The sequence below is a fragment of the Dama dama genome, chromosome 13, assembly GCF_033118175.1.
Source record: "Dama dama isolate Ldn47 chromosome 13, ASM3311817v1, whole genome shotgun sequence".
NCBI classification, from domain to species: Eukaryota; Metazoa; Chordata; class Mammalia; order Artiodactyla; family Cervidae; genus Dama; species Dama dama.
The window spans coordinates 67,401,534-67,426,093 of record NC_083693.1 but is presented as its reverse complement, the minus strand read 5'-3'; the positions used below and the strand labels follow the sequence as shown (position 1 = coordinate 67,426,093).

The 24,560-nt window shown below is 46.3% G+C and overlaps 1 protein-coding gene, 1 long non-coding RNA gene and 1 other non-coding gene across 3 annotated transcripts; 1 reads left to right on the top strand and 2 right to left on the bottom strand.

Annotated features, from left to right (window-relative positions):
* Positions 1–83: 83 nt before the first annotated feature.
* On the bottom strand, positions 84–10,242 carry GLRX5 (glutaredoxin 5). Its single transcript, XM_061159374.1, has 2 exons — positions 9,919–10,242; positions 84–1,224 (listed from the first exon to the last, which is right to left on the bottom strand). The coding sequence occupies exons 1-2, from the start codon at positions 10,214–10,216 to the stop codon at positions 1,046–1,048; spliced, it is 477 nt and encodes a 158-aa protein (XP_061015357.1). The 5' UTR covers positions 10,217–10,242; the 3' UTR covers positions 84–1,045.
* A 1,224-nt stretch (positions 10,243–11,466) lies between these two features.
* LOC133068718 (small Cajal body-specific RNA 13) lies at positions 11,467–11,741 on the top strand. The gene has a single exon (XR_009695671.1). It is a non-coding gene; the product is annotated as a small Cajal body-specific RNA 13 (non-coding RNA).
* Positions 11,568–23,625, bottom strand: LOC133068217 (uncharacterized). Its single transcript, XR_009695473.1, has 4 exons — positions 23,116–23,625; positions 21,754–22,341; positions 18,261–21,014; positions 11,568–11,650 (listed from the first exon to the last, which is right to left on the bottom strand). It is a non-coding gene; the product is annotated as an uncharacterized LOC133068217 (long non-coding RNA).
* Positions 23,626–24,560: the final 935 nt, after the last annotated feature.

Genomic DNA, 24,560 nt, shown 5'->3' with positions numbered 1-24,560 from the left:
AGTCCACCCAGGACTCCAACTGGATCATCAACGCCTCTCAGCATTCACAACACTTACTTCCCCTCAAGAAATTAGAGCACAGCTTGATGGCAATTTTCATGGAAATTTTAATAGAAGAGTATGAGAATCACTCTTAATTCCTAAAGTTAAAAGGTCAGAGTTACTAAAAGTCCTTCTAGACTGAATGTCCGTGAACCCTCAAAATTCCTATGCTGACATATAACCTAACTCCCAAAGGGATGGTGTTAGGAGGTGGGGCCTTTGGGAGGTGATCAGGTCATGAGGGTGGACCCCTCATAAATGGGATTAGTGCACTTACAAAAGGGGGTCCGAAAGTGGGAACACAGCTGTCTGGGAAGCGGGAGTGGGCCCTCACCACACAGCGTTATCTGCTGCAGACTTGCTCTTGTCTGTGGGAGGACTTCTGCCTCCCACAACTGTGAGAAATCTACATCCACTGTTTATAAGCCATTCAGTCTACAGCATTTTGTTACAGCAGCCGGAACAGATGAACACACAGACTTACTGCTGTTCAGAATAACCACTCACATGCAGTATCCCTGGGTTGGCAGTTTATTTAAAAAAAAAAACAAACCAAAAAACCCGGTTATCTTATTTTCTTCCTTGTTGATCATTTTTCTTAACAGAACAAGTTATGAAAAACTGGGGGGCGTGGGGGGGAGGCGTTCTATTACCTTTGCAGACTGACTGACATATTTGTGGAGGACCCGTGAAGAATAACAATGATTCAAAAGCTCCCAGGTTTACTCCTGAATCAGGCAAAGAGCAAAGAACAACACAAGAAGGAATTTTGTTTACAACAATCTCGTAATACGACATTGATTATGACGGTACAGTGGTTACGATTATGTTCACGACAGGATCTTCCTTGCCCAAAGAGCAGACACGCTAAAATCACTTGGCTGCTTACAAACTGGAGGAACCAGTGCAAGCGGTCGTCTGAACAGCGGGAACCCGAACGGGTAAGGCTTCTCTGGCGGTGAGGCTCTGACACCAGCGGCTCCTCGCCCGGGGCCACCTTCCCTCACTTCGAGTCCTGGTCTTTCGTTTCATCTAAGAGGGCAGAGCGGATCCCCAGCTTTTTCAGTTCTTCCACCAGGTCCCCGTTCTGGTGCATCTGCAGGAGAATGTCACAGCCCCCCACGAACTCGCCGTTAAGGTACACTTGAGGGATGGTGGGCCAGTTGGAGTAGTCTTTAATGCCTACAGGGAAAGAACATTGAAGGGTCATTGGAATGAGCAAAGATGAACCTGCATGACGACACATCTCCCTGCTCTGAGCAGAACACCCCGTGTCCCTCCCTTGCTCCCCATCCCTGGGGACAGCGTAAGCTTTAGAGTCCAAGGAACCGCTGTTTAAACCTTGACTCTTTGGGACTTCCCTGATGGTCCGCTGGCTAAGATTCTGAGCTCCCAAGGCAGAGGGCCAGGGTTCAAGGGTTGCCACACGCTGCAACTAAGACTCAGCGCAGCCAAATAAATGAAAAACAACAACAACAAAAAAACCTGGACTCTTCCAATTATAAACTGAGAGGCCTCCGTCCTCTGTTTCTACCTTCACCTCACAAAGTTTTTATGAGAATCAGGTAAGGAAAACGCTCATAAACGACCTGACTCAAACTGACCCCGAATCATGGCGGAGAACTTGATTAGTTACGCAGGATACACAAGGTGATGTTCCCCATGCTGTGCCAGCCATGTTTTCAGCAAAAAAAAAGAGAGAGAAGTGCCACAGCTTTGATTCCACGTGGACAACTGAACATGGGCCCATCAGTGACTCACCGGCAGACTGGGCAGCCCCCACCTAATGTTCCCCACGCCTGTCTTGGCTGGTGAAGTAAGACACTGAGTCACTGGTTTTTATCTTTAATGATTCTTTTACCCAAGCCAAAATCCCTCTCCTGTGTCTACAGACTATGGCCCTGGCCCTATTCAGCCCCTCGATGGGACAGCTGAGTTGGTTCCGCTCAGAACTCGTAGGGACTGAGGAAAATAAAGGAAGGGCCCAGGGCTCACGAAGGCCCATGTCCTGGGCCGGGCACAGGGCCACAGGCTGAGGGAGACCCACTCCCCGCACTAACAGGCAAAGACAGTGGCTCCAAGGACACACGATGACGCACCTCCTGGGACAGGGCACCCATCTGATGATTCTGTTCAGAGCTGGGCCACGAGGGTGATGGTTATGAAAGAAATGTGGTTTCATCTTAAAACATTAAAAAAAAACAACAACCCTTTTCTGAATTCCTCATCTTTTACTTTCTTTTTGACTCAGAGCCTGAGATTAAAGTGTACTTTTTTAAACATACAAATAAATGAAACAGAAAAGTCAACAGATTCTTCAAGCCAAAGATTGTATTATGCAAATTTTAGAAATAGGTCAAGTGGTGGTTTTTATGTAAACAAATAATACAAAACCTTCTGCTTGATGCTCCATCATTTATTATCAGATGTGTTTGACCAAATAAGATGGCTAATATGAGTTATTTTACAAATAACAGTCCCAAGATACCCATGTTTTTCTCTTGTGAGTCACTGCCTCCTAAAAAAAAAACAGCAACTTCGCTCGCCAGGACAGCCCTAGAAGGCCACCGGTGGAGAGTTTTATCTTTCTTCTGCAGACAGACTTCAAGGATGAAGAAATGGTTACAACATTATAGGCTCTGAAAAGTATGCTTCTAAGCTGCTCTGGGTTTCTATTTAAAAAAAAAAAAGTCAGCTGGAGGTTTGGAGATTATCAGTAAAGGGCAAATTCCACGAACCATCAGAATGTCTTCATACTGGAATACTCTGATGAATTCAGGTTTTTCATCACTCTGATGTTTGGTATTACATAAATAATTACTTGGCATGTAAGTTGCATGTTTTGGATTTTTTTTTTAACTCTATCCTCAAACACGAAGAGACTATCAGAATTTACTTATGTTTCCAATAAGTCATCTTTTTTACTTTATGATGGGGGGATTAAGAAATGTTTAGTATGAAATTTTTGCCTCTTCTAAACTTTCTTAAACATCTTTTACATTTATGTACACAAACCATTTATCTGCACAACACTATGGGTTTTTTATCCAATTAATAATACATGCATTAAGCTTTCCATGGCAATAAATATCTAGTGATTCTTTTGATGAGTGCCTGTAATTTTTTTTTTTCGCCGTGCCTTGCAGCACGCGGGATCTCAGTTTCCCGACCAGGAATTGAACCCAGGCCCCCTGCATTAGGAGTATAGTCTTAAATCACTGGGCCGTCAAGGAAATCCCAGTGCCTACAATTTTTGAAATGCTCCAAAGGTGAAAAAATTTGCCATCTGAAGGCCACCCAAAACCACATGTTTGATCCTAAAAAGTATGATGTTTTAAAATAAAACTTTTGTTGAATAAAAGAATGATTTGCTTTCATCAGTTGATTTATGTTCGACCATGGTTGTACCAGGCTCAACCAAAGCATCAGGCTTGTCCCATTCACTGAATATTATGTTGCTGCAGACCATGCATCCCAACTACAAGGAAGGAAGGGAATCCATTCTTACCACCAACACTGCCAAAACAAGTGGGCTTTCGGACCACTCTGAACATCCAACACAGTCACGTGCAAGGGAGACTGATGCCTTGCAAACCCCATGGCCCGTGAGCGCCCCGATCACTTACACCTCAAGAACTCAGAAGAACCCCCCTCGGAGCACAGGGTGGCACTGTGACGGTGCCCAAGCTGCCCACACTGCCGAGAGTTTATCACAGTCAAACTCACCTGCTTCCCTCATTTTTAGATTGTCAAGTGTTGTGGGTGGCTGATGTCAAAGCAAAGCTCGGGCATCTTTCCTAAAAACTATGCCATTTTCCATGTGTTAAAAAGTCTGAATACAAGTTTAAATATTAAAGGAAATACCCAACTGCTTCCTAGAGAGTGAAGTAAGAAACCCGAAAACAAAAGACTATGAATCATAAACTGCAAACTAAAATTCTACCAAGTCACAATCAATTAAATATGGCTAATTTTTCTCACCCTTTACATTTTCTGCGACTACAATGTAAGTGTCAATATTTGTGTAGTTCTTGCATCTATCGCTTGGAATAACTCAGAATCAGAGAGCAATTCTTGAAAAATTAGAAAGTCATAGCCAAGAATGGATCTTAATGATAACCATACTTTATAGATGATAAAATGTGATTCTGTTTGTGACAGAAAATGCTGAATGCAAAGTTATATAACAGGTAAAACCAGGACTGGGACTTAGGAGTCTCTTACAAACTCAGTTCTATATACACCCACTGCTCCACCAAAAATTTTAATATTCCAAAGTATCAAGTCAGAGGGAAGAAAATGTTCTAGAAAATTCCCTTCCAGAACTTTCAAAAGGTGCTTCTAAAATTCTTGACATTTCAGAACATTGGACATCATTCCTGCTTTGGACAATCAACCATAAGAGCACCGTGATTACAGTTTTCTTTTCTCCCGGTAGATTTTCAGGACACGAGCTTCAGAGTCTGATGCAGGTTAATTCCAACTCTGCCAATTAGGGGACTCTACTCCTTGGTGAGGTTACGTCACCTCCTCTGGAGTCATCTAGTTCTCCATATTCCCTAACTTAAGAGTATGTTAGGACTGCTTGAGATAATGTGAGCTAAAAGCATCGAAAATAGCAGAGCTTCAAGAGAGGAAAAGTAAATCACAGTGACGAGAAGGGACCTGGAGGAGGAACTGGCAACCCGCTCCAGCATTCTTGCCTGGAAAATTCCACAGACAGAGGTGTCTGGTGGGCTACAGTCCACGGGGTCACAAAGAGTCTGGCACAACTGAGTGACTAAACAGGCACAAGAGGGAACGAGGCTTTGGTTCAGGGGGCAGCCTGGCTGGCTGGCTTGTAAATACAGCCTCAGGTAAATCGCATTTTAGTCTCAGTTTCCTTTTCTGTAAAATGGGAATAACTCTGCCTCACAGATTTATTATGAAGATTAAATAAGTTAAAACTGGTGAAATGAATTAAGCTCCCACAGTGCCAGGTGCCCTGGGGCTTCTCTCTCCATGTCAGTATCCTCTACCCCACTCACAGTGATGCTCTTCTGACAATGTATGCAGTGGGGAAAGCAGAGGGAAAGAATGCTGGGAAAACACCCATGAAGCATGCCATGCAGTGATAAAAATACCACTTACTGAGCTACGGGTTCCTGAGTTTCATACGCTTGCATTTTTCACACATCTAATCTCATTTCACCTTTACAGAGGTATGTATAACTATCCTTATTTTACAGATGAAGAAATAGGACTCTTAGGTTAAATAACTTAACCACTGTCACAGAGCTAGCATATGGTGGGGCCAGAATTTGCACCCAGGTGCCTGGGAGTCCAAGGGCCAGGTTCTTGACCACCAGAGGTGGCCTCTGGCTGGGTCCTGGCATCGGTTGCCCACCTGTGAGCCCCACCTGCATGACACACAGATCTGCAATCCATGGAACTGCTTCACATCTTAAACATTTACATACACACATGGCATTAAGTCACAATTACCTTTCTGCAACTGGTTGTTGTTTAGTCACTAAGTCAAGTCTGACTCTTTTTTGACCCCATGGACCGTAGCCTGCCAGGCTCCTCTATCCATTAGATTTCCCAGCCAAGAATACTGGAGGAGGTTGCCATTTCCTTCTCCAGAGGATCTTCCCAATCCAGGGACTGAACCCGAATTTCCTGCAAATGGCAGGTGGATTCTTTACCACTGATCCACCATTTTGGCTAAACACTGCCTTTACTGAGATTCAGTCAGATTAAATACATCTAGATCTAGTTAATTTTTTCACCATAGCTTAGTTTCCCATCACATCACACAGTTGCTTTCTTCAGCCTGCTGCTAAGAGACCAAGATCCGTTCTTGCCCACTTTTCATTACTACAAAGGAGCTGCACATCCTTACAGGAGTCTCCCAGTTCACAGGCAGGGGACGGTTTCTCCGGCCCAAGGGGTGGCAAACCACAGCCTTCGGGCCAAACCCGCTCCAAGTCCTTGTTTTTATAAATAAAGTTTTATTGGAACTCCGCCTCTCTCGTCCATCTAGGCGTCGTCCCTGACCGCTGTACACCCTTAACAGCAGAGCTGAACAGGTGCCAGCAGAGACCCCAGGCCCCCAGAGCCAAGTATTTACTCGCTGGCTCTTCACAAACGAAGCCTGTCGATCCCTGCTGTAGACTAAATACCCGGGAGCGAAACAAATGGGTCTTCAGGTCGGTTCACCTTCAACCTGCCCGGGTACCGAGAGTTTCTCCTCCAGAGGGTGGGCACACGTTATCTCCCTGCCTGCAGCATACAACCCGCCCTCCATAGACACGTACGCACACTCCTGATCTGACTTCTTGCTAACATCATAGCTTTACTACGGCCTTAAAGTCCTTGACACTGGTGAGGCTGAGCGTATTTTCAAATGCTAAGAACCATTCGACAAAGGATGATGGTTATTCATTCAACAGACACTGCTCTCGATGGATGCGAGGAATACAAGAGTGATCTGAGGAGGCAGAAATTCCACTGTCTGTAATGTATTTACAAGGATGGAATAGAGTTTATGATAAAATGATAAAGAAAGGAAGCAGTTTTCACTGAGACACTCACTGAAAGCTCGCTTTGTATAAGCAAAACACACAGTGCTTCAGGAGTCACAAAGGACACGTTCCCCACTCTCAGGAGGGCAAAACGCTACACAGAGACATGTGTAATCTCAACTCTACTACAAAAAAAAAAAAACTGTTAGAAGCTAGATCCCAAGGTTAATAATAATGGTTTATGGTTTCTACCAGAATTACAGGGGATTTTCATTTGCTTTAGGTTTTCATCATTGTTTTCCAAGTTTCTCCCATGAGCACATGTTTCTTTTGCAACTGAAAGTAAAGATTAGTTTTTGTTAAGACCAGGAGTGGGATATGGTGACATCTACCCACTGGGACCCTATCTCTTTGGATCCCACTGTGGTTGTCTTCGATATGTGCTCCAGGTTTTAAAAAAGGAAAAAAAAAATCATGAGGAAGGACAAAGTGCAAAGCTGCCTCACAGTCACCCTGGTTCCCTGGGTCTCAGGTCTCAGTCAGACACCTCTGGGCACCACACTCCATGGACCCAGCGCCCAGAACTAGGAGACAGTGTCTGAGGGTCTTCCTCCAGCTCGGGCTCTTTATAAAGCTCAGCCTCCTCTGGCATAAGAAAGCAGGAAAGGCCGGTTTTGCAGGAGTCCCTCTCCTGTTGTGGTTTTCATTCTGCCTGCCCTCTAGGGAAAGACTGAAGGCAGGAGGAGAAGGGGATGACAGAGGATGAGATGGTTGGATGGCATCACCGGCTCAAAGGATGTGAGTTTGCATAAGCTCCGGGAGTTGGTGATGGACAGGGAAGCCTGGCGTGCTGCAGTCTATGGGGTCGCAAAGAGTCAGATATGACTGAGCAACTGAACTGAACTGAACTCTCCTGTTACTGGAAGTGAGCTTGGGTCTGGGAAAGGCACATAGGCATGACCTTGGTTGGCAAAAGCAAGCATCAGATAGCCTGTCAGTCTCTCGCGGTAAACTCAAAGCTGTGGCAAGCAAAAAGATGGAGTCTTCAAGTTTCAAAGCCTCACCCAGGCTAAACTAATCCCCACTGTGAAAACCTGCTCACAATGCCCTGCCCTAAATCTGGAGGTTAAGACTTACACTAACGCTTATTTTTCTAGGCAATGAAAGACGTGTATTATGTTCAATATACATGTAACACATTCACTAACTAAAGTAATGGTCTGATGAAGGTCAACGGTCAAGAAATTTAGGGGTTAAATTCCCGGTGCTACTGTTTGAACACTTAAGAACAGAAGACTGAAAGTCAGACACAGAAGTACTCTTAGCAAACACATTCTCACTCATGCTCTTACTTTCAGTTCACTGGCCAGACTGCAGGAGGGCCAACCTCTGGTTATATTTAAAAACATTTTTTTTAATTGAAGTATAAATGATGCATAATGTTTCAGGTATACAGGCAAAGGGATTCAATCATACCATCCGCTGGTTATATAAAACAGGAGAACTGAAAGTCACAAAACGGAGGCTCTCAAAACTTTATGCTAAGCAAGATATCAACAACACAACTTTTTACTGAGGGCCATAGGGGCGAGGCAAGGTCCCAGCTGAGAGACTGCAGTTACTCCTATCTTATCTTATAAGCAGAGACACCCTGCTGCTGGATGAAGACTGTAGCTCACCCTGTATGTGAAAAAGGCCAGCCACTTGGTAGCATTCCAGTGGATCAGGAAGGCAAAAGGATCGTGGGCATAATACATGGTAATATTACTTTTTAAAAATTTTTAGTCACTCAGTTGTGTCTGACTCTTTGCGATCCCATACTTCCTGGTAATGCTAACCTGCCTTCACTCCTCATTTCCACCCACCAAAACCAAGAGTTCTATAGGGATTAGATAATATGGGGAAAAATACTTTTAAAATCATAGAGTGCTAATAATAAAACAGCTACCTTTTGGTGGGTGCCTTCCCTGTGCCAGGTGAGATCATGGGCACTTTCTAAAAGTTTTCCTTTCTCTTTGTTCCTCACAAAAACTTTGGCACATGTGGTTTCATTATCCTCATATTATTGAAAAGGAAAATGCAGTTTTGTGACTTGCTTCAGGCTGCAGAATGGACTGGCCAAAGGATTCTAACCTGAAGCCTTTCCCTGACACCCACCTGTCTTGTCCATGTTGGAATGACTATGACGGACAACTTCAAATGCAGAACAGCAAAATACAGAATTCTGCATGGAGACTACTATAGAACTTGGTGCCTTAAACTCTCTCTAGGACACTGTCACTAAACAACCTCAGGAAGACTCAGGGAGAACTCAGTCACTGAAAGTCTAACTGGAATGCCACCCTTCAGCGGGTACACGGACAGTCCCCCCATTTCTCTGCCAACCCCATCCACCCCAGCCAAAGGGCAGGCCTAGTGTTCCAGGCAAGAATACTGGAATGGGTTGCCATTCCCTTCTCCAGTCCTCCTACTCAACTCAGGTGAAACAGAAGAATGCAGGTAAGGTTCACAGCAGGAGACTCAACAGCAAAGGTGCTAATTAACTGTCAAGGCCCTCCTCCCTCCCTCCTGAGCCAGTGACAAGTCACAGACTCTGCAGAGTCTGCCCCAGAACCTGACTGACTTCTGGAGCTGCGGCTTGAGTTAGCTAGGCCTCTGGGGTCATTCCTCATCCCTCTCCCCACAAACCTCTCTAAGATACCCTATCCCCCACAAAACTCCCCCATCCTTGAGTATCTGAACATAAATTTTCATGTCTTTTTCTCCCACAGCAGCAGACGTCAGCTAAGTAGACTCCAAAAGCTGAGTCAAGTCCCTTCTTGTAAGCAACAGCAGAGGACTGTCCCTGACCACACCCCCAGCCTTGAGGCAGGACAGGCCAATCTCTGAACCCCCAAGCCTCAGAAAAGGGCAACCTCGGCCCTTCTCACACCATAAACAGCACCTGCCCCTTATCCACGGGACAAGCCACTCCCTCAAATTGTCCCCAAGTGCCTACTTCTTAGGGCCTCTTCCTGTATCCCTTTGCCCAGCTTACCCACTCCTGCAGAGCTGGGAGTCGGGCTGCTGACCATGTTCCTTGGACTCAGCCGAAGAGAACTCGCCCCGAAACGCCTATTGCAGCTCAGAGTGAGGATCGGAGAACCGCTAGTGCTTAACCCCGCTGCACAGACTGGCCCAGAGCCCCAGTTCTTCAAAACCCAGTTCCAACTCGATCGTGCCCCCACCCTAGATGCTCTAATGCGGTGTGGAAACCCGTGCCCTAGCCCCCTCCCGTCGAGCCCCCGGACGGACCTGCCCGACAGACCCTCGGCCCCGCAGAGCGGCCAAGGGAAGTCGCCCCCCAGCCCCGCCCGCAGCCGGCCCTGACCTTGCCGGAGCTGGGGGTCGTCCAGCACGTTGTAGGCCGCGTAGTCGCGGACGCCGTGCAGTCGCAGGATCTGCACCACGGCGTTGCTGAAGCCGCACTGGGGCTGCTCCGGCGTCCCCTTGAGGAAGACCACCACCTTGTCCTTCTTCACCAACGCGTCCAGGTGCTCCGATGAGCCGCTGCCGCCCGAGCCTGCAGCCCGCACGCCCGGGCCCCGGAGGCCGCCGCCTGCGCTGCGCCCCCAGCGGAGCAGAGCTGTCGCCGCCGCCGCCGCCGCCCGGCCCAGGGACCCGCTCATCCCGGCACGCTGGCCGCAGCCCTCGACCGCCGGCGACCTGGGCTAGCCAGCCGGAGCCTTCCCGGGGCTCGGCCCGCCCCCCGGAGGCCCTCATTGGACCGGCTCCGAATAGCTCTCCATGATTGGAGAGCGCTGGCCCGCAATTACTTGATTCTACCAATCAGATTGCTCGTCCCGAACCGACAGGTTGAAGGCTGTCCTTACGTCTGAGCCACCACCCACTCCCTTACCATTGGCCGTCGGCAACCGCTTCGTCAATTGATTGGAGGAAGTGAATGTCCATCAGGGTCACGACGTTCTCGCGGTAAGGAGAGGCGAAATCGGAAAGACGACTTCCCTCCGAAGGGTAGACGGGCCTACTGGGATACTGCGGGAGGACTCGGGCAGGCGCTGGGCGGGGTTTTCGCAGCTCCGCGGAACGCCGGGAAGGGGTCACGTCCAGATGAGGGTTCCGGTTCCGGTTCCGGTGCAGACGGCGGCAGCGGCGTTGCCACGGCAGCGCGGTGGGCAGGTACCTGGGTGGTGAGCTCGCGGTGTTGGAGGAGTTGGAGTTGGAGTTGGCCTCGGTCCTGCGTTGTCCGCTTAGGTGAGCTGTCGGAGCTTCTGTGAGGCCGCGGCGGGAGCGGGAACCGCGCGGGCCTCTGGCGGCCAGGCCCGGCCGGGGTTACGAGGTCGGGGCGCGCGGGGCCTGGTCCCGGCCCTCCGTCTGTCCCGCTGCCCACGTGGGAAACCCAGACCCTTTCTCGCCTCTGCACCTCGATTATTTCACTAAAATAGCTTTTAATTTTTAAAGTTTACGAGGCGCTCTAGTCTGTATGGTCGGGGCTTCGCTGACTTCTCCAGTCTGCTTAAGCCTCTGGACCTGGGCCCCAGGAAAGATGTGTTGAATGGGAAACTTAAGAAAGGAATTGGTTCGTTCGAGAAATTGTTTTCCGAGCAGCTGCTGCGTGCAAGGCATGGCGCCGGGGCGAGACGTCCACTGAGACCTGTGCCCAAAGGTTGACAAATGAGAGGCGGGCACAAAGCAATGTGGGGGTACAGGGGAGGGAAAGGAAGCCTCCCGAGGCCCACCGCTTTCTCCATTCTTCATTGTGCATATCACACCTTGTCGTGCATCATTAGCTTGTTTGTTGCCTTCTCTCCCAGACCCTCGACTTCATTCACCGCTGCATCTTCAGTACGTAAAACGGGTGCTCTCCTTGGTGACAAGAGTGATCCCCGAAGAGCGGGGCTCCGTGAAATCGCCACGTGATCTGTAGTCTTGGTGTCGCACTGGGTTGATGGTACCCTGGAGCATCCCAGACTTGCAGAGAAAGCATCCTCCAGAGGAAGCTGAGGCATGACTGCTCAAGGGCCGGCAGGGCCATGTGCAATTTTCCTCTGATAGTTCCCAGTGCTGTTGCCACGGCGATGATGGCTGTGCCATGTCATTGTCTATCAACCGACAGGAAGAGAAACTTTGGCAGTCAGATATTGTTTAACAGATGAAGTGGTTTCTGTTGGACACTTAAGTACTGCTACAAATTACCTTTCTTTCTTTCTTTTTTTTTTTTTTTAACCCTAAGTATTTTAAAAGTTGTGTCTGGAGGTGACCTCGTTCTGCATTCAAGGTTAAAAAATGTGAAAATTAGTATATGAGCTCTCAAATAATCATTTAGCGTGAAGCTTGAGCCCCATAAGCTGAAAATTAAACTGAAGACTTTGCTGAGAAATGCTCCCCAGTGACAGATTTATTTAATCCCCCTTTGATGTTATTGATGTTTAGTACTTTACTAATGTGGGACCCACTATTGATCAGCTTCTTAAAGAATCCTTTTTTCTCCCCCAGAGTCATTGATTCCAGGTAAATCAGAGGAACAGACATCATGAACAGAAATAATACAGGAAGTGATGTGATGTGGAAGTTTAACTGTTGTTCCAGAAGTCCAGCATCTGTGGCACGTAACATTAGGGACTGTATCATTTGCATGGTCACCTAACTTTTACTCATATTGGGTTGGCCAGAAAGTTCATTCGGTTTTCCTGTAAGCTGGGAAAACCCACACGAATTTTTTGGCCAACCCAATACTTACAGTAAGTTTTGTGTTTTTGTTTTTTTAAATAAATATTGAGTTTGTTCCAGAAAACCTAAATTGTTCATTGCCTGCTCTAAGCTGCCTGATTCTCTTCTTGTGTTCACTGGAATAGGGAGAAGAATTTGCAAACCGGTTATGAGAATCCGAAATGTAAAACTGGGTCGTGGGGAGTAGCCTGTTGTTTACCTGGTGTGTAATATTGGCTTTGCCAGTACAATTGACAGACATTGTATTAAATTGAGAATATAGCTGTCATTAAAGACTTAAGAATAATCCTTGAGCAGGAAGAATATGAACTCTATGTTTTCCAAACTTACGGTAGAGTTGCTCGTTATAGTCAAGTATGGTGAGACTGTCTGTGAAAGGCAAGGATATGGAAAAGCAAGCGGGGGTTCTTTCAAAGAGCGAAGTGGGATGGCTTTGATAGGATGATGAAGGGAAAGAGATCATGTATCTACACCAAAGAAACGGAAACAATACACCTAAATTTAAGTTTTTAATAAAGTAACCTAAAATATAAAATGTTGTATGTGTTGAATCTATTCCTTTCTGTCTTTGACTTAAAACCACTCATCAGGTGTTGGCACCAAACATCAGTGATTTAAAGAATCAAAGAAAATAGTATTCAGAATATTTCCTCCAAAGCACCAGCCTCTTGTATATAACTTGGCATCTGAATTACCAACTTTCTCACTGGAGACTCTATAGTGAACCTATGACAAAAATACACTTTTTAAACAGTTGTAAGGAGTCTACATTTGTATGCAAGTGCGTTTGGGTGTTCTGAACAGGGACATCACCCTCTTTATCAGTTTGTGATCTCTCCCTTGTGGACATTAACAGGGAGGTGGGGGTGGGAAGTACAGGGAACTTAGAATCCTGGGATTTGGGTCAAAAAGTGTAATTTGGCCCCAAACTAAATAATCCTACTATGTAAACATGCTGACTCAGGCATCCTAAAAAGGTTTTTCTTCCCCATGTTTATTTATAGATAAGGCTTTACTATATTTAGTAAAATTTCTCCTTTCTACTCACTCTGAAAACAAATGCAAAGGTTGAACTGTAGTTAAAACCTTAACAAATTTGACATCGTTTCTTCCTATATATCAGCCCTAAACAAAAAGTCAGGATTATCCAGCCTAAAGATGAAACTGTTCGAACACTCGGCATGTGAGTGTTTTCATACCCTAACTTCAGTCCTGAGGTTCATGCCGCCTTCTGACAGGGTGTGGTTATTTTGTATAGGACACATGACCCAGAAACATCAGGTAGGTCCAGCTGGCCAGAGCATTCTGTGTCATTTTAAGAGAAAAAGTGGCTACTTATGTTGCAGGATGGCTGGGGCCCCCAGACATTCCTGAGCTAGAATAGCATTCGAGACCCAGATTTCTATAGACTTGAGCCAGAACCCAAGACCTTTCTCCATGATGACCTTAGCTCTTGAGTCATTTTAGAGCATCTCTGCAACCCTGAAATTAACTTGATTCCCTAAAAATAATGTGTAAGAAAATGTGCTGCAGTGCCCAGCCTCCCAGGAGGAGTTTTGCTCACTGGTAAGGCAAAGATAGAAATGCCTTTGCAACCTTTACTACCTCTCTATCTGACAAGACAGCTGGGTTTATAAATACTTCTCTGGCCATGGGCGTGGCCTCAGTTTTGCTAATTGCAGTTTCTCACATCATGTGGGTTCAGCTTAGAGACAGGAAAGGAGGCTTTGTTCAGGCACCCCCTTTTCTGCCTCAGAGGTCCTGTTCTCCATCTGGGTAAAATGAAGAAAAATGCTGTAAATTGAGTTAGTTCAGTCTAAAGCAAACTGTGGGAGATTCAAGTGAAAATGGATCCTTGAAGAAGCTTTTATGAAAGCCTGGGTGTCACAGCAGAACCTGATTCTGTTCTGGGATTTGGGATGTAGAGTGTGGGGTCTGGCTTCCAGTCCTCAGCATCTCATGCGAGCTTATTGGGATTGTCCCTGGAATTTCCCGCCCCTCACATCTTCCCCCTTCCTTGATTGGTGAAAAATATATTTGTGACACTTGAAGTTCAGTTGCTCAGTTGTGTCTGACTCTTTGCGACCTCATGGACTGCTGTACGCCAGGCCTCCCTGTCCATCACTGATTCCCAGAGTTTACCCAAACTCATGTCCATTGAGTCGATGATGCCATCCAACTATCTCATCCTCTGTCGTCCCCTTCTCCTGCCCCCAATCCCTCCCAGCATCAGGGTCTTTTCAAATGACTCAGTTCTTTCAATCGGGTGGCCAAAGTATTGGGGCTTCAGTTTCAGCATCAGTCCGTCCAATGAATATTCAGGACTGATCTCCTTTAGGATGGACTGGTTGGATCTCCTTGCAGTCCAAGGGACTCTCAAGAGTCTTCTCCAACACCACAGTTCAAAAGCACCAATTCTTCGGTGCTCAGCTTTCTTTATGGTCTAATTCTCACATCCAGACATGACTACTGGAAAAACCATAGCCTTGACTAGACGGACCTTTGTTGGCAAAGTAATGTCTCTGCTTTTTAATATGCTGTCTAGGTTGGCCATAACTTTCCTCCCAAGGAGTAAGCATCTTTTAATTTCATGGCTGCAGTCACCATCTGCAGTGATGTTGGAGCCCAGAAAAATAAAGTCTGCCACTGTTTCCACTGTCTCCCCATCTATTTGCCATGAATTGAAGGGACCAGATGCCATGATCTTAGTTTTCTGAATGTTGAGCTTTTTTGTTGTTGTTTTCATTTTTAGTTCACTTTTTATTTTAATCAAATCTAGATATGCACATAGATTAAATAACCAAGTAGGTTTTATAAGCTTTTTCATTAGGTGATAACATTCATCTCTTAGTCAGTTTCCTTGGTGCTTATCCCTGTGTAAAGAACTTGTCTACTTAGCTACTTTCTTAACTGTTAATGTTCAGGTGTTTGTTGCCCTCCCACTGAGAAAGATGAGGATTTAACTTCCTCCGTGTGTGCATATCTCTTCCCATTACTTTCTCGTTCCGTTGTCTCATAACTGTGGTCAGATCAGTATTTCATGTTACTGTTGTTTTGTTCACTTGCGCAGTCGGGTCCAACTCTTTGTGATCCCATGGACTGCAGCACTCCAGGCCTCCCAACAAGATCGTTACTAGCACCAGAGAAAACACACTTACTGTGCAAGGGGAAAACATGGCCTACTACATGGCCCTAGATGTCAGTTGCATTTATCTAGTCATAATAACATGAAAGAGTGTAAAAGAGCTGGCTTAAAACTGAATGTCTGAGCTTTAAGCCAACTTTTTCACTCTCACTTTCATCAAGAGGCTCTTTAGTTCTTCACTTTCTGCCACAAGGGTGGTGTCTCTATATAAGGACTGCAGAGTTTTAATGAATTTCTTTGCATCCTATTCCTCTGCTATTATACATTTACCCCCCAAATACTGTTGTGCGTGTGTAGCACAACAAACAGGTTTTTTGTACAAGAATTCATTTGAAACTTGCCTTAGACCTAGGATAATTGTTCTTGGGCATTTTGGCTCCTAAATTCTCTTTTCACTCTTGGTTAGTAACATCTTTTTGACAAACTTGAGCACTTCGGGTTCGTAAGTTTGTTTTGTTTTACCTTCACAAGCATTTTTTTTTTTAATTTTAATTCAGAATTGTAGCAAAGTCAGTAAGTCTGACAGAAAATTAAATATTCCTGAATTATCTCCAGGATATGAATTTGTACTGGACACAAATGTGATTTTCATGCTTTTTGAAACTAAAATGACAACAAGTTCAGTGCAAAACTCCGATTGAAAGAATAAACCATAGTTTTGCACTTCTGAAAGTTATGTTCCCTTTTATCCACATGCTCCTCTCTCAGTGAGGACTGAACTCCCTGGCTACACATAGGCCTTTAAAATCAGACATCTGCTGGACTTCTTTCTATTGCGAACCTTATTTCATTTCAAGGGAAAGAGCCCAAATGATATCTCCTATAAGGTCAAATTAAAAGTTAAAAGTTAATCATAAAGCGTGCTAAGACTTGAGTAAAGGTGATAAAAGAATTCTGCTCAGCTGTTCAGTGAAACATATTAATGTTTTGTGTTATATTTCTTTCTTACTAACAAGTAGATTCCGTAACTCAGACTGTTACTACGCTCCAGGGACTTCTGAGAAGGTGACTAGACCACAGAATTTCAATAGCAAGGAGCCAAGGCTGTTGTGTGTCACGTGTTAGATGATTTATCTGTTGGCAGGAGTCTTGTGTCTCCCTCTGATAATCACTGAGCTCACAGCCAGACGAACACTGAGAAAATTGTATTGTTTTCCTTTGAATGATGACTAAGATGTATTACCAAGGCCATCAGTACTCTTTATGTTGAGTCAGGATTTCACTTCATACTTCAGCCCTTGAGCCTTAATAATTCTGTGCTTCAAAATTAAATCTTGCTCTCCTGGGAATCCATAGCTCTAACCTCTTTCACCAGAGTAGCCAGCAAAGGACCCTAATTCCTCGGAGTAGGGGAGTGGGTTGGAAGTGGAATGACATTAACTGTTTATTTTCCTTTTGCAGGAAAAATAATGAGGATTTTAAATAATATTTTTTCTACTCTAATGGCCAGAAAAATTAGCCACTTGCTTATTCTAAACTTGACAGTTTTTGAAAGTGTAACCTACTGAGATAGAATTAGTTTGATAACAAATTTCTGTGAGCCAGAGTTTTGGAACTTTAATAAAAAGACTATATCATTAACCAATTATACTCTGTAAAAAAAAATATAATAAGGGGGGAGCATTTTGCATAGTCTGCACTTATAAAATTGGGTCACCAAGAGAATTTTGTATTAAAACTTTGAGGAGGGTTTCCCTGATGGCTAAGTGGTAAAGAACCTGCCTGCCAGTGCAGGAGACAGGGGTTCCATCCCTCATCCGGGAAGATCCCACAAGACTCAGAGCAGCTAAAGCCATGTGCCACCAACTACTGAAGCCTGAGCACCCTAGAGACCATGCCCCGCATAAAGGGAAGCCACCGCAAAGAGCAGCCCAAGCACCCCAACCGGAGAGTGGTCCCCGCTCTCCACAACTAGAGAAAAGCACTAGAAACACCAAAGACCCAGCAGAGCCAAAAATTAAATAAATAAAAACTATTAAAAAAAAAAAAATAAAGCCCTGAGGAGAAGGTGACATATTTGCAGGCCTTCTCCCCTCTCCAGACATCCAGGTCTGCACTCCGTGTAACTCTAAGCCTGCATGTCAGGCCAGTGGGTGAGCTGTTGCCTTGTTCATCTCTTCCTACTGCACAGCTGCGGCTCGGGGGGTTCATCCATACTGCAGGGGCCAGGGCCAATGCTATCCTCCTACTTGAAGGGATTTTTGCTTATTGCAAAATAACTCATCAACTTTGAAAATCACTCTATTCTTTGAGAAACTTGGAGCATTTCATAATGAGTCTCGGCCTTACCCCGCAAGGCAGGTAGGGGGCACTAGTCTATCTTCCTTGGGAAGCCGAGCAGCAAAAGCCAGTAAGTGCTGCCCCTGTCAGAACACAGGAGTCTGGGAGCTGCCGGATTCTGGGAAGAGGCTGTTGGTTCCCTTCCAAGGCCTGTGCTTATTTTAGGGAGCGGTATACTTGCTTAGTTTTCTAATATTACAGCCACAACAGATTAGAAGTAAATTTAAAAGGTTAACACTAAATGCAGGAAGAATCCATGACTAACAGGAGATTTTAAAAACTGAGAAGCAGATACTTGGGGATTTTTCTCTTTTTGGACAGCTATATTCTGGGAGCTTTTTTCGATGATCCAGCGGATATTGGCAATTTGATCTCTGGTTCCTCTGCCTTTTCTAAAACCAGCTTGAACATCTGGAAGTTCTCGGTTGATGTATTGCTGAAGCCTGGCTTGGAGAATTTTGAGCATTACTTTACTAGCGTGTGAGATGAGTGCAATTGTGCGGTAGTTTGAGCATTCTTTGGGATTGCCTTTCTTAGGGATTGGAATGAAAACTAACCTTTTCCAGTCCTGTGGCCACTGCTGAGTTTTCCAAATTTGCTGGCATATTGAGTGCAGCATTTTAACAGCATCATCTTTCAGGATTTGAAATAGCTCAACTTGAATTCCATTACATCCACTAGCTTTGTTCGCCAAAACCTTCGACTGTGTGGATCACAATAAACGGTGGAAAATTCTTCAAGAGATGGGAATACCAGACCACCTGACCTGCCTCTTGAGAAACCTGTATGCAGGTCAGGAAGCAACAGTTAGAGAACTGGACATGGAACAACAGACTGGTTCCAAATAGGAAAAGGAGTACATCAAGGCTGTATATTGTGACCCTGCTTAGTTAACTTATATGCAGAGTACATCATGAGAAACGCTGGGCTGGAAGAAGCACAAGCTGGAATCAAGATTGCCGGGAGAAATATCAATAACCTCAGATATGCAGATGACACCACCCTTATGGCAGAAAGTGAAGAGGAACTAAAAAGCCTCTTGATGAAAGTGAAAGAGGAGAGTGAAAAAGCTGGTTTAAAGCTCAACATTCAGAAAACTAAGATCATGGCATCTGGTCCCATCACCTCATGGGAAATAGATGGGGAGACAGTGGAAACAGTGTCAGACTTTATTTTGGGGGCTCCAAAATCACTGCAGATGGTGATTGCTGCCATGACATTAAAAGACGCTTACTCCTAAGAAGGAAAGTTATGACCAACCTAGATGGCATATTAAAAAGCAGAGATATTACTTTGCCAACAAAGGTCCGTCTGGTCAAGGCTATGGTTTTTCCAGTGGTCATGTATGGATGTGAGAGTTGGACTGTGAAGAAAGCTGAGCACCGAAAAATTGATGCTTTTGAACTGTGGTGTTGGAGAAGACTCTTGAGAGTCCCTTGGACTGCAAGGAGATCCAACCAGTCCATCCTAAAGGAGATCAGTCCTGGGTGTTCATTGGAAGGACTGATACTGAAGCTGAAACTCCAATACTTTGGCCACCTCATGCGAAGAGTTGACTCATTGGAAAAGACCCTGATGCTGGGAGGGATTGGGGGCAGGAGGAGAAGGGGACGACAGAGGATGAGATGGCTGGATGGCATCACCGACTCGATGGGCATGAGTTTGAGTAAACTCCGGGAGTTGGTGATGGACAGGGAGGCCTGGCGTGCTGTGATTCATGGGGTCGCAAAGAGTTGGACACGACTGAGTGACTGAACTGAACTGAACTGATTCTGGGAGCATTGGGTGTAAGTGGAGGTTCATGGTCCTCAGGTGTCACAATTCCTTGAGCATTAGAGCCCCTGTGTAGTAATTCCAAGTCACTCAGACAAGAAAATGGTATTCTGTGTGCTTTGGTTAAGAAGTCAAGGAAACATAGTGTATGTTAAATTGCCAACAAAAAGTATACAGACTCCTGATCTAAGTGAAATCGCTCAGTCATGTCTGAATCTTTGCAACCCCATGGACTGTAGCCCACCAGGCTTCTCCATCCATAGGATTTTCCAGGCAAGAATACTGGAGTGGGTTGCCATTTCCTTCTCCAGGAGATCTTCCCAACTCAGGGCTTGAATCTGGGTCTCCCACATTGTAGGCAGATGCTTTACTGTCTGAGCCATCAGGGAAGGCATAGTCTAAGTGGGTTGGGTTAAAAGATAAATTTCAGAGGCATAATTCCCTCATTAATGCCAGAAAAGCAGTGTTATTTTATTCCTGTTATATATCTCGTATTAGTCCAGGATGAGCCCCTTAAAAATACTGTGTTTAATTAGGTGGTGACGTATTGAATTATGTTGGCATAAAGTTGGGTTTTTCTAAACTGCGAATCCCGTGCTGGGCTTAAGAACTCAGCTAGCCAGCGTCCATAAAGCATTTCTGCAAATGCTAGATACACCATCAGAGGCAGCAAAGGACAGAAGCACTTCGCTGTCCGACCAGCCAGCCCTATTTCACTACTTTTGGAGACCAAAACCCTTCAGGGGTTTTGTACGTATCACAGTTTAATTTTATGCCCCTCCCACCCCAACAGACCTTCCGCTTCTAGTCCAGTGGAACTCTTTCCCACCCTGGTCCTCCTTTGTGCACAAGGCATGCTTCTTGAATGGAGAACCTGTGACATGGTAAACAATGTAGGACAGTATCTCAAATCCTAAATTACCTGAGACTCACTACTGACCACAGATGCCATAGGAGGGAGAGAACCATCCAACCACAGAGCTTGTGCTAAGCAGGCCGCAGAGTGGGGTAAGACACGCCCACTCCCCAGGACCTCAGCCTTATGCAAGAAGGTCGCTAAGCACCGCCAGGGGGTGGGGCTGCCAGGCCCAGCACAGCAGGGCCTCAGAGAAAGTTAGAGGGGGTGGTGTTTGAACTGAGTGTGGACGAAGGGTAGAGAGCTGCTACTTGAAAGGGAAGGACATTCCAGGGAGAGGAAATCGCCAAGACAAAGGCCCAGGTGGGTGCCAGGGTGCTTCACTAGTAGACGTGCCTGCAAGTGAGTGTAGATGGGGCCTTAGGATTTTGTCCTTGGGATGAGAGAAGGTCATAGCAAGGGTGTCCGCTGCAGAGTTCTTGAGAAATGAGCCTGGTAGGAATGCTGACGAACTGGAGGTGGCCCAGACTGACCGAGAGAGACCGGTCAGGAGACCGCTGGAAGATGGAGCAGTTCCCGGGCTCTACTTGTGTGCCGTGAGTGGTCACCCGTGCAAGTCACATTCCACACTTTGAAGTCTGGGTGGATGTCATCTGGTAACTGGCTGGACGTGGGGAGGGGGCTGGGAAGAAGAGGTGGACTCAGGCTTACCTCCAGGTTCTACCTTAGCCCTGGAGCTCCTCCCAGCTAGCGAATACAAGGAACACAGGGAGAGGAGGGAGAAGGATTGGAGGGGTGAGACACAAATTACTTTCAGACATTCTGAGTCTGAGGAATCTGAGGGGTGTCTATCTAAGTCGTTAGGTTATATCTGAAATATTGGGGGAAATTACTCAGATGATTGCCCCGGAAGGTCTAGACCTGATAATAAAAGAGATTTGGGGACTTTCCTCGTGGTCAGTGGCTACGGAGACTCCGCACTCCCGATGCAGGAGGCCCGGGTTCGATCCCTGGGGAGCTAGGTCTTACACACTGCAACTGAGAGTTCACACCCCGCAACTAAAAAGTTTCACATGCCACAACAAAGATCGGGATCCTGAGTGCTGCAATTAGGACTCACCGCAGCCAAAGTAAGATATTAAAAAGAAAAATATTTGGGCAGAGAGAGCAAGAAAAAGGGAAAAACCAGCAACACAAGCTGGGAGATGTATGCTGTTAGGGAAGGATAAGCCTGAAGACTAGCAAAGAGGCCAGAGGAGAAACAAGCTTCCTTCCAGGAGGGAGGCCCCATCAGGGTGGTCAGAAGCCACGAGAGAGGCCAGGTAAGAACCCAAGCGTCCCCTGGGTTTGGCAATGGAGGTAAGCGTCGCTGTGGGCTGAGCCATGGGGGGTGGGGGGTGGGGAGGGCTCATGTTCCTGACCTTGGGCAGCTCCCGAACCTCTGAGTCTCTGGAACACGAAGGAGCCGGGCCAGTGAATTTCTAGAGTCTTCTGGCTGCTATTTGTGTCTGTGCACCTGTGTGTCAGGCCGTCCTAGAGACTGTAAACTGAGCAGACAGGGTCTCGGCCTTTGCCCAGATTCACCAGTGACACAAATATTTCAGCCTGGATGATGAAACAGCCTTGATCGCTGAAGCCGGTGAACTAATGCCACTGGCGCTGCACCAGCAGGACCTTTAAATACCCAAGGACACGGGGCCTGCGCTGCTCTCTCTCCTGCCCGTTTACAGGGGCCGCTTCTGTCCGCCGCGTCCGGCTTTTGTAGAGCCAGGAGGTGCATTTGGTGACCCTTGCCGTTCTTCTCTGCAGACCATCTCGACAGCATTAAAAAAAAAATTGAGTATTAAAGTTCTTTTAAGATTGTAGGCCAGGTGCTGGGCCTCATGCAGAGCAAGGACTTGAGGCAGTCGGTTTGAGAATTGTTCGTTCGGCATGTGTCTGGGGCCAGTTCACAGCAGGATTCTAACATTTGATGGAAAGGGGCTTCTGCGGTGAAATGACTTTCGCGGCTGGGAAAACATCAAGAATTGTCATCAAGAGCAACAGGTTTCTTACAGGCACGTGGACCTGTTTGACCCAAGCCTCTGCCTATCCAGGAGAGGGGCCAGCTGTGCCCCAGATGTGGGCTTCCCCCAGGAGAGCCCAGCCCGCTTGCATGGTGCTCCTGGGGGAGGGGCACAAATGCCTGGAATGTTCTGCTGCCCTAAGTCAGGTGCAGATTCCCCCCCCGCCCCCGCTTCCTGGGCATGCTGCCTATTACAAGTGCACCTCTAATATTATCACATGTTCAGGACAGCCAAGCCTGCCCAAAGCAAGGCGGGAACACTGCAGCAGAATTCAAAACCCTGTCTCCAGGGAGTAAAAACAAGTTCTCTCTTCCTCCTTAGTGGAGATTCTCCCTCACCCACAGCCTCTTCCTGAGTCAGTCTCAGTTGTGAACTCTGACTGGCAAGGCTCGTCAGGGGAGGATTCCACTTCCCATGGTAGCACACACTTGCATAGAAGCTCAAGTTTGTAACCCATTCCCATGGCCCTTATTCTCAGCAATCCTGAAGACAGCTCCCACAGGGAAGTCAGGACACGAAGCAGCCCTGTTTTCTAGGTGTGGAGACAGGGGAGGGGAGATGGCCCACCCTGGACCCAGCCAGTCGGAAGATGCCGAGCCCCAGAGGTACCACGTCAGGAGATTTCCATCCGTGAGCTTACCCTCTGCCACACCTCCCCCCTCCCCACGTCTCCTTCTCCCTCCCTCCCCCTGCCATCCCTGGGTCGGCAACACTGACCTTCTCAAGGCTGCATTTAGGTTTCAAAACAAAACTGAACAAAGAAGCCAGGTTCCTAGTGCTGTGCTGCCGTTGTTTAGGCCAAAACAGTGAGGCTGGAAGGCTGAGCCGTGCTCAAGTCTGTTTACGAAGAGAAATCACACATCCCACCTGCTCAGCAACCAAGGAAATCGCTGAGCGTGGCTGTGACTTCCCTGGTACAGAGCGGTTCGGAGAACACAAAACCACAGTCATTATCAGAAACGATCTCAGACTGCCCTGCGAGTTTCCCAGTACGTACGAAGCTGCAGCTCTGATGTTTTGCTCACTGCAGGTAAGCAATGTGACTGGAGGGTTCAGCCCTGCTGTTTGCACACACACACACACACACACACACACACACAGAGCAGACCTCCAGGCTGGTTCTCTCCCTCTTGTAGCACATGCACTATGCTTTCTCTCCTGTGACTGAGGCTGGTGCTATTCTTTACAAAGTAATTTCTCATCAGTAACATGGACACATAAGGAACGCATCACATTAATGGAGCCAGAACTGTGACATTTGGGGTTCAGTGTGGCTCTGTGTAAAAAATAAAACCTAAGAAACAGATTGGAATTCAATCATGATCAGAAAATGGTCCTCCACCATTGCCACCAGGCAGACAGTAGGGGCAGTGGTTATTCATGAGAGTTGTGAGCTGAACCAAGGAGTGGTTATTCATAACAGGACCTGGGTTGTAGTCCAGGGCAGCCTCATGATAGATGTGTTCCCTCATTTGTAAAATTAGATAATAATAGCTACCTTGATGAGGACTAAATGAGTTAATATAAGAAGTATAAAGGTTTAGGACAGTGCTTGGCACGTAGTATCCTTAATAAATGCTAGATATTGTTACTATTCTCCATCATTCAAGATGTAACTCACATCTCACCTTATCCACAACGCCCTTCCCCAAACACGTGAGCCTTCACCCTTCTCTCCCGTTTCTGGATTCCTGTAAGAGTCAACTGTGTACCCTGCACACCTGATCATGTGCAGCGCTGTCTTGTTATTTCAATGTAACTTCAGTGTTTCAGTGTTGCTTCCACAATAGTTTGCAAATTCCTAAGGTTAGGAACCACATAGTTTGCTTTTATTGAATTTCCGCAACTCACAGCCTGGTCCTGGGCAATTACTAGACACTTCAACATCTTTGGAGTGTGTTCATCACTATAAATAAATGGGACAAAAATTGGTGGTGTGGTACTGTGTACAGGTACCATACCAGTTAAAACTTAAAGTGTGAAGACTTACACTGACACGAAAAGCTGTACTAAATGTTCACAGCCGTTTTATTCAAAATAGCCCCAAACTAGAGGCCACCTTGATGTCCTTCAACAGGTCAATGGTTAGATGAGCTATGGTCCATTTATACTCTGGAATAAGACTCAGCAATAAAGAGATGTGGATTCAACAACCTGGATGA

What these genes read in the sequence shown, in the direction of transcription:
- GLRX5 (XM_061159374.1), bottom strand. Translation starts at nt 10,216, where the DNA reads ATGAGCGGGTCCCTGGGCCGGGCGGCGGCGGCGGCGGCGACAGCTCTG. An exon ending in CGACCCCCAGCTCCGGCAAG is followed by an intron (nt 1,225 to 9,918) that starts GTCAGGGCCGGC and finishes CTTTCCCTGTAG; the next exon opens with GCATTAAAGACTACTCCAAC.